This window comes from Lampetra planeri, chromosome 55 (genome assembly GCF_965212315.1).
Source record: "Lampetra planeri chromosome 55, kcLamPlan1.2.h2, whole genome shotgun sequence".
Taxonomy (NCBI): Eukaryota; Metazoa; Chordata; class Hyperoartia; order Petromyzontiformes; family Petromyzontidae; genus Lampetra; species Lampetra planeri.
The window spans coordinates 3,968,638-3,978,482 of NC_136161.1; the positions used below are offsets into that span (position 1 = coordinate 3,968,638).

General features: G+C 46.4%; 1 protein-coding gene across 1 annotated transcript; it reads left to right on the plus strand.

Moving 5' to 3' along the window:
- Positions 1–1,527: 1,527 nt before the first annotated feature.
- On the plus strand, positions 1,528–4,668 carry LOC144735511 (uncharacterized). Its single transcript, XM_078617910.1, has 3 exons — positions 1,528–1,626; positions 2,793–2,960; positions 4,130–4,668. The coding sequence occupies exons 2-3, from the start codon at positions 2,824–2,826 to the stop codon at positions 4,581–4,583; spliced, it is 591 nt and encodes a 196-aa protein (XP_078474036.1). The 5' UTR covers positions 1,528–1,626; positions 2,793–2,823; the 3' UTR covers positions 4,584–4,668.
- Positions 4,669–9,845: the final 5,177 nt, after the last annotated feature.

The following is a 9,845-nucleotide window of genomic DNA, read 5'->3' on the forward strand; positions in this document are numbered from 1 at the left end:
TTTTTTTTATTGTTTTTTATATATTTTTATTTTACTTTACCAAAAGAACCAAGAATATGAATGCCTGCAGTCACGAAAGTTTCAAATTAAAATCGATTTGAAGCATGTTTTATTTTTATTGGGGGGGGGGGGCGGGCAGTCATATTTGAGGGGGGGGGGTCTGGCTTTTTTTTAACGCCGTGTGACGAGGGGGGGGGGGGTAAAAAATCGTCCAAAATCGCGTGACGTCATTTATGGACGGCCCCCAAACGCGTGGTGACGTTGAATCTAAATGCGGAGGAGACAACCCGGAGGACCTGGAGAAAAATCCACGCGACCACGAGGAGAGAGACACGCAAACTCCAAATGTACAGCAGGCGCCAGGGTCGGGATCGAACCTACGACCCCATGCATACCAGGCGAGGCAGTTAACATCTCGCAACCTACAACACCAGACTTAAAAAAAAAATTGAGGCTGATACGACCTAGGGGAGACCCATGACCGGTTCAGACAATCTGGTGTCGAACTTGGGCCGTCGGGTTCGTGTCGCAATGCGCTAAGGGGCCGTCCATAAATGACGTCACGCGATTTTGGACGATTTTTGACCTCCCCCCCTCTCGTCACACGGCGTCATAAAAATTCAGACCCACCCCCCCTCAAATATGACGTCACAAAGCTCTGCCCCCCCCCCAAAAAGCATGCTTCAAATCGCTTTAAACTATTGTTATTGTAGTGCGTATTTAATGTGGCGCTGCACTCTGATGTGGTAGGAGAAAACATTTATTACAAAGTCTATTTAATTAAGTAGAACGTGTTGTCTATTTTCATTTAAAGTTGCGCATTTTGATGTGACGTCACATTTCTCAAACTTCCCCCCTCCCTCGTCACACATCGTCACAAATGTCTGACCCCGCCCCCCCTAGGTGCGAGACGTCATATATGGACGGCCCCTAACCGCTGCGCCACCGCTCCCCATAGTGGCCCCCCACACACAGTGGAGTACTCCTCACAGAAACGCTCCCTCGCCCAAGGCGAGTGGCCATTCTCCCCGTCGGTCAAACTCGGGGCCAGCGAGTGCGTGGGCTGGAGGCGAGGATGGGGTGGAGGAGGAGGGGGAAGGGGAGGGGTTGGGGGGAGACGGGGGGAGGTGGGGAGAGGAGGGGGTGGAGGAGGAGAATGGAAGAGGAGGGGGAGAGGAGGGGAGGGGGAGCAGGGGGAGGAGGGGGAGTAGGAGGAGGGGGGGGGAGCAGGGGGAGGAGGGGGAGTAGGAGGAGGGGGGGGAGCAGGGGGAGGAGTGGGTGGAGGAGAAGAGGGAGGAGGGGGAGTAGGGGGAGGGGGGAGGGAGGAGGGGGAGTAGGAGAAAGGGGAGGGGGTGGAGGAGGAGGACGGAGGAGGAGGGGGAAGGAGGGGGAGGGAGGAGGAGTGGAGGAGGAGGGGTAGTAGGAGGAGGGGGTGTAGTAAGAGAGGGAGTAGGAGGGTGAAGGGAGTAGGGGGAGGGGGGGTAGGAGGGTGGAGGAGGGGGGGTTAAGGGGGGGAGCTCAGCGTTTGTCGAGCGGTCGACCTCTCCCTGAGCAGAGCGAGCAAGGGCCCAGGCAAGGTAGGTGGCGAGCATCATTGTCCATCTCGCTCCTTCACGGCTCGACGAGGTGAGATGTTTGTGTGTGTGTCTAGTAGCGTAGTGTGTATTGTAGTGTATAGTGTAGTGTGTATTGTAGTGTATAGTGTGGTGTATAGTGTAGTGTGAAGTGTAGTGTGTATTGTAGTGTATAGTGTGGTGTATAGTGTAGTGTATAGTGTAGTGTAGTGTGTATTGTAGTGTATAGTGTGCTGTATAGTGTAGTGTGTAGTGTAGTGTGAAGTGTAGTGTGTATTGTAGTGTATAGTGTGGTGTATAGTGTAGTGTATAGTGTAGTGTATAGTGTGGTGTATAGTGTGGTATATAGTGTAGTGTGTAGTGTAGTGCGTAGAGTAGTGTGTATTATAGTGTATAGTGTAGTCTATAGTAGTGTATATTGTAGTGTATAGTGTAGTGTATATTGTAATGTATAGTGTAATGTATAGTGTAGTATATAGTGTAGTGTATAGTGTAGTGTATAGTATCATGTATAGTGTAGTGTAATGGTTAGTGTGTTTTATAGTGTTGTGGATAGTGTTGTGTATAGTGTAGTGTATAGTGTAGTGTATAGTAGTGTAGTGTATAGTGTAGTGTATAGTGTTCTGTATAGTGTTGTGTATACTGTAGGGTATAATATAGGGTATAGTGTAGTAAATAGTGTTGTGTGCACCTTATCCTTGCGCACTTTGGGGCCGTCCATAAATGACGTCACGCGATTTGGGAAGATTTTTGACCCCCCCCTCGTCACGCGGCGTCACAAAAAGTCAACCCCCCCCCTCAAATATGACGTCACAAAGCCCTGCCCCCCCCGCCCCCCCCAAAACCATATTTCCATTTTGAAAATAAAACATGCTTCAAATCGCTTTAAACTATTGTCATTGTAGTGCGTATTTAATGTGGCGCTGCACTCTGATGTTGTAGGAGAAAACATTTATTAAAAAGTCCATTTAATTAAGTAGAACGTGTTGTCTATATTTATTTAAAGTTATGCATTTTGATGGGACGTCACATTTCTCAACCCCCCCCCCCCTCGTCACACATCATCACAAATGTCTGACCCCCCCTCCCAGGTGCGTGACGTCATTTATGGACGGCCCATTTACAGCTCCCATTATTATTTAATTGTCAATCCTCAAGTTCTCCGATAGCCCCCCCCCCCCGTCCTCCAGTATGTGAGCAGAGTTCATCTCGTAACAGACGTCACTCCCGAGAAGAGGAACCCAGACGGATGGCAAGAACGGGGACCAATCCGCCGCTGGAGTACAGGGGGGTGAACGTGGAGGCCGTGATCGCCGGGACCCCCACGGCCTGCAAGGTGGCCGTGGAGATCTCCAACTCCTCCAGCCGCACGCTGCACGCGCCCATGTGAGTGTGTGAGTGCAGCTGTGCGGGCGGGAGTGGTTGCGTGTTGGGTACGAATAACAGATTGGGGTGGGGGGGAGGCGGGGTGAGAAATCGACAAAATACAATGGGAGTGCGTGTAAGGGGACAGCCTAAGAGGGGCGCAGTACGGTGTGGTGGCCCTGGCAGGAACCCTCTTGATAAACACACCCCAGACGACGTCATCAGAATGGAATCAGAAGAAAAAAACGATGATGTGCAAGTACGTCATCGGAAATGGGAAAGGATTAAAGTCGCCCCCCCTCGTCCACGTGGTAGAACCTTAGCAATGGGTGCATGTGTAGGGGATAGCCTATCAGGCTCTGTTAGGAACCCCCTGGATAATATCCGGGAGAGGGACTCTGGCAAAAGTCCCGCAACTGCAGAACAGGTGGAGCTGTGTCTCCAGCATCATTTCCACGTAAGCCACTTGGTTGAGCCTTGCAAAAGGTATATTTGGTGTTTGAACATCTTAACACTGATTTTATTGCTAGAAAAGGTAAAACCTATTCTTATTGTTTCATAATTTTGATACTGGCAAAGAAGGTCACATACGTATTAGGGCCCAAGCCTGCTTGGCTTCTGAGATCCAAGAAGTTCGATTTCATTTTGGTTGATTTGTTCAAGGAATTATCTAGATAATGCACCTTTATCACCAATAGACCTCCCTTGCCAGTATAAAAATATAAAATATCAACCACCTACTATACATTTTCACGTGATAAGCCACTTGGTCGATGTATCAATAGTGACAGCCAGGTTGCATCTGAAAAAGGGCTGTATATCTCAGCAAGCCATACTGTAAGCATCTTGCCTCAAGACACACCTTAATTGCCTTAGACATTGCCCTTGGAGAGAGATGGGCGAGTTGGTGATTGGGAAAGTGGTGGGTGAGGGTGAGTGGGTGGGTGGTTGTTAGAGGGTGGGTGGGTGAGTGATGGGTAAGTGGGCGGTGAGTCAATGAGTTAGTGGGTGATTGAGTGGATGGGTGAGTAGTGGGTGAGTGGTTCGGAGAGTGTGAGTGTGTGGGTCAGTGAATGGGTGAGTGGGTGATTGAGTGGTTAGGAGAGTGTGTGTGAAGGTCAATTAATGGGTGGGTGGGTGGTTGAGTGAGTGGGTGAGTGGTTGAACGAACGAACCACAATTCTCCACAGATGCTACATGGAAAGTGGCGCGGTGGAGTACAGCCTCCCCACCGATATTTTACCGAACGAGAAGCGGGCGTGCGGCTTTCGCAAGCAAAGGGTCGGCTTGTACGGCTGCACTGGAGTTTTCATCTACCGCATCAAGGATTCCGACAAGTGCCTGTGCCTCATGTTCAACAACCCGTACTCAGCATTCTACAAACGGGAGTTCGCGATCTCCGTGCAAAACTGGATGCCTCAGAACACGCCGGCCCAGCTCTACGAGGAGATGATGAACCGAAACCATAAAAACGAAGGCACCACGTTCTGTAGGTCCATGGCGCAGGCATCAGATGCATCAGTGACGTGTCCCTCCGCAATGCTCTCTGTCAACGCCAAGATGCTCAATGACAGCGAGTCCATCGTATGGCTGAACGTTACGGATCAGTCTGCTCAGAATCCCCATTACGCATCGAAGCCTTAAATCGATATTCTTAGGTTTTTTCGGTAAAGTCACGTAGGTAAAACATCAAAATTAATGAAAAAAAAAAAAAAAATCACCTGATGACGGAGACTTGTGTTGCCTCCGAAACGTCGTGATTTTTATTTTATTTTAGTTTCATTAATTTTGATGTTTTACCTACGTGACTTTACCGAAAAAACCTAAGAATATGATTCCTTGCAGTCACGAAAGCTTCAAACCTTAAACCGATCTTGATGAAGTACATAGCATGCTTCACGGTGAATTGTCACAAGGCGCATCACGAATACAGCAAAATATTAATAAGTGAGCATTCCAAAAAAAAGGTCGATAATTAGACAGCAAATAAGCAATGAAAACATGGAATTAAAATGCATTGCAATACTGGGTAAAATCATAACAATAGTGAACAAGCGTACCGTACATGTGACTTTGAAATAGGAGCCAAACGGGAGGCACATGTAGAGTAAACTCTCGATTATCGGCATGCGGTTTATCAGATTGGCAAATCAACAACGCACCTGAGATTTTGACACAAATTAATAACTCATGGATTTTCCCTTAAGCCCAAATTAATAATCCAAAAACAGTTAAACATTGTTATTCTTGGAATGTTAACTACAAGTGGCGTGCTTAAACCGAGCAAATATATTGCTCCGGTTAATCCGAAATCCACACGATCGCCTCTACAGTACAGTAGTTGCCATATCTTTACAACAGTGGGGCGGAGTTTGATTGATGTTGATTGGCGTGGCTCTGCTGCTATCCACTTAGTGGGCAGAGTCTTCTGCTGAGCGGAAGCAGGAAAGTGTTTGTATCGCTGAGCACGCACATCATCGTTTGGTCGATCGTTAGTATTCGTTCTAAATTTATACCTACACTAGTAGTTTTTGGCATAGCAAACCACGGAAAAGGGTTATATTTTTGGATTATCCGCGATTTTCAATTTTCCACGGCCATCCTCATGTGCAGATAATTGAGAGTCTACTGTATTATCTATCATACATATTTGAATTGATAGAAGTTAAAACAATGTTTTATTTGTAATAGCAAAAAATTTAATGTCACAGTTTGTCAGAGGTGTGGACTCGAGTCATGTGACTTGGACTCGAGTCAGACTCGAGTCATGAATTTGATGACTTGCGACTCGACTTGGACTTGCATAACAATGACTTTGTCCCACCTCTGAGATGTGGACTCGAGTCATGTGACTTCGACTCGAGTCAGACTCGAGTCATGAATTTGATGACTTGCGACTCGACTTGGACTTGCATAACAATGACTTTGTCCCACCTCTGCAGTTTGTAAAGAATTTTAAATCACAACAGCGGGGGTGTGATTTCTTTTTTTCCGGAACAAGGGCGCAGTATGCCGAGTCTGTGACCTGGCGTGATCACATTAAAGGTTCATGATATATTCCTTCGATTCCCGAGTTAAAGGTTGATGCTGTGTTATGTGCGCAGATAAGAAATGCGCGGAAATTGGCAAAATAAATGTGCAGACAGGCCTCAGGCCTACTTGATCACACACACCGCCAATACATCGCCTGGGCCTAATTTACTTTGTCCCCTCACCTGGAGCTCCGATTAGCACAGTTGGCTATGTACGGTGCGATAGAAGTTCAACATACGTACATAGTTGATTGTTCACTTAGTTGGGTTTTGTTTTGATACATTTGTGGATGGTTTCAGTCCCAGTCGAGAGTACGCATGGCAACGCCTGAGTTCAGGCCTAGTTGCATATGGCCGAGCTCGGGTTAAGAAGCTGCGCACATAAAGGGGCCTTATATTCTTGGGTTTTTCGGTAAAGTCATGTACATAGGTTCAAAGAAAATAACAAAAAATAACCTCTCTACGTGACTTTACCGAAAGACCCAAAAGTATGAATTCCTGCAGTCACGAAAGCTTTAATTCAAGATTTAATGGGGCCTGAGTTGGGTCTCGTGTGGTTTATATGTTACATTGTTAATTTGGTTTGAGTGTATGTTACATTGTTGAATATATTTAAAAACACAATAGCACTTATGGGCAATAGCATTGGTGTATGAAGGTTTTCTATTGAGCATCTCTTTAACAAAGCACTTGATTCCTTATTAATGGCCACTCACGGATTATGCCTAATTTTGCGATTTCTACTTCGTCATTATACGATGGGCGAATATATATGTGGGTACCCGGGAAGTAATATATTAGTGGATGCTATATCAATGGCAGTTATTTATGCGTTCGTAATTGTCGATACACATGCAGAGGCACGTGTGAGGTGATGAAAGGGAGCGAGGACGAAGTGTGCCACGTGCCCGTGAGTCGTGAGACAATCCGGCGACACGAAGCCGAACCTCGTCTGTGTCGTCAGTCTCTGTGGAATGTGCAAAGGTGTAAAATGTACGGTGTTGTGGAGAGGGGGTTAAAAAAAACGATTTCCTGCTTCTATAAGAGAAGAAAAAAAACCCACTGTGAATGTGCTCTTTTTATTAAAAATAAAATTTCTGATTGAACATTGAACTTCTTTCGCGCCACTGTACGCAGCCAACCATGCTCATCGGAGGTGCGGGGGAAGGACAACAAATTAAACACAACAACAACGAGCAGTTCTAAAGAAATTAGTTTCAATAAAGTATAGTGGTGTAGTGTATCACACTTTAGTATATAGTAGTGTATAGTGTAATATATAGTAGTTTATAGTGTAGTGTGCAGCATAGTGTATAGTGTAGCATCTTCTTCTTACCTATAAAAGGATTTTTTTTGTCTGCCTGTCCATTTGTCTGTCCGTCTATCTGTGTACGTATGCTTGTGAAGGATTTGGCTCGTGAATCGTGCGGTATACGTAAATAAAAATTAGCCAGGTACAACGCCGTAAGTCCGGTGCTTGGCATAGGCTATTCCTTTTCCACGTTCGTCACCTTTAAATTAGGTAAAATAGCGTTTTTGTGCGATTTATCTTTACCTATTTCCCTGCCCCACTCCAACTGCACGAGGGTTGCCCCTGGCAACGCACGCGCGTCATTGGTGGAGGGTGGGGAGTATTTCTCCTTCGCGTTCAAAATGAAAAAAAAACTACACACAACGCTGAGGTCAATTCATCAAAGTGTCATGTCCTCTTCTCTACCCCCCCCCCACCCCAATGTGTGCACTTACTACTATAGGGTCGGTAGATACTAATATTATAGCGCTTAGATAGCGTTATTGTAGCGCGGGCGGGGGGATGGTGGGGGGGTGGCGGGGGTAGCGGCCCAGCCCCCAGCCTGGCAATGTGTCACCTCCTCCGGCTGGGCAATCTAGGTGAGTCTGCGCGGGACTAGGCCTCACCACGGCAATGTAAAGTACAATTTTATTGAATCGTTCACAATGTGGGCGAATTAGTTATTTTGCCTTCATCCTTCACAGCTCCACCAAGATACATGCATGCGAAGACTCAGGATGCCATGACATACATCTGCCAATATGGCACGCCCCATCTCTTCATCACCTTCACTTGCAATCGCAAATTGAAGGACATCCAGGTTTACCTTTATCCAAACCAAAAGCCACCAGACAGACATGACATTTTAGCAAGGGTCTTAAAACTCTAAGTCTATACTCATGATGCTTATTACGACCAATAAAGGCGGCGTCTTTGGATAGACAAGGAGTAACTTTCACACTATTGGATGGCAAAAACGTCGTCTTCATCATGCTCACATTTCGCTATATATGAGGGAAACAACTCATGCAAGTCACATTTACACATTTATCAGTGTTGAGCTACCTCACCCCCATCAAGACCCTGCCCTTTTTCTATGTGGTCTGCAACCAAATGGTCCATGGGCCATGTGGCCAGTTCCATCCAAATGCGCCATCTATGCAAGACCACAGGTCTACCAAAGAGGTATCCACGGAACTACTTGAAAGACACTCAGTTGGTCCATGATGGCTATTCTCTATATAGTCACAGAAATACTGAGCATGGTGGATTTCAAACTACGCTCAGACCTGCCACTAACTCGTTAAGGTTCACAACCGGTGGATCGTTCCCTACTGCCCTCTTCTGTGCACGATCTTGCAGGCCCACTTTAATGTGAAATTCCGCTATTCTAAAAAAAGCCATCAAATGTTTGCCAATACATCAACAAATGGCTGTCTTTGCTTTACAAAACAGAGGGGCAAAGTGTGCATGAGCTCAAACTTGTTTTCCAAGGAACATACATCTGCAACAATGAGGCCATTTGCAGATTTCTTGGCTTCCCCATCCATGACCGTTCCCCCACAGTCATCCATTTGGCACTTCACCTCCAACATGGTCAACGCATCTACATCACCAAAGGAAATGCCCAATCACAGGCCCTGGCTCCACAAGATCCCACCCTTATGGCGTTCTTTGTTTTGTGCCCAAGTGACCCATTTGCTGCCAACCTGCTCTACCATTAAGTTCCCTCCTACTATACATGGACTGCTAGCGACGGGCTGCTGACGGTGAATCGCATGCCTTAGGACGAGTCTACACAGTTCATCCCAACAATCAGCAGTGCTACTTTCTCCCAATGCTTCTCCATGTTGCCAAAGGGCACAAATCTTTCTAAGTCCTCTAAACAATGTAAGGAGTTGTCTGTCAAACATACAGGGAAGCTTGCAATCTTCGTGCAATTCTTGCGCATGATCACCATCTTCATAAAGCTATGACAGAAGCTTCTGTTGGTCAGTCCCCTTTCCAACAGACATTGCTCTTCTGCATAAATCTTCAAGTTTGCAGCCCATCTAACCCCATGGGACTCTGGCAAAAATACAGAGGGCATGAGTGAGGACATCCTCCACGGAGCTCAATGAGAAAATACAAACCTCGACGTCAACTTTTCTGATGTCATCTTCAAACAGACCCTCATCCTCCTTCAGGACAAACTGCACTCCATTGGTGAAAAATACCTCACGTCTATGAGGCTACCAACACCCTACAGGGACAACCTGCATGCCCTTGCTCAAGAAATCGTACGTGAAATATGTAATTATGCTTGACAGCTTCTTAAATGTATTTAGGAAAATTAACCAAAGCTGATGGATGCACAAATAGAAGCCTAAACGAAAATCTTGGAAGACATTGAGACGACAAATCGAGTCTTTTTTTTCCTTGATGCACCCACCAGCCCTGGAAAGACCTTTGTTTTCAAACTGTTCCTCGATAAGGCTCGCCAGAGAGAGAAAATTGCTATAGCTGTGGCATCATCGGGGATTGCTGTGTAAGTCCATGTGTGTGTGTAAGTCGATGTGTGTCTGTGTCTTTTTTGCCCGGGCA

Bases quoted from the DNA above. Each gene is read 5' to 3' on its own strand.
- LOC144735511 (XM_078617910.1), top strand. From the start codon at position 2,824: ATGGCAAGAACGGGGACCAATCCGCCGCTGGAGTACAGGGGGGTGAAC. The intron at 2,961-4,129 runs GTGAGTGTGTGA...AATTCTCCACAG, and splicing joins CGCACGCTGCACGCGCCCAT to ATGCTACATGGAAAGTGGCG.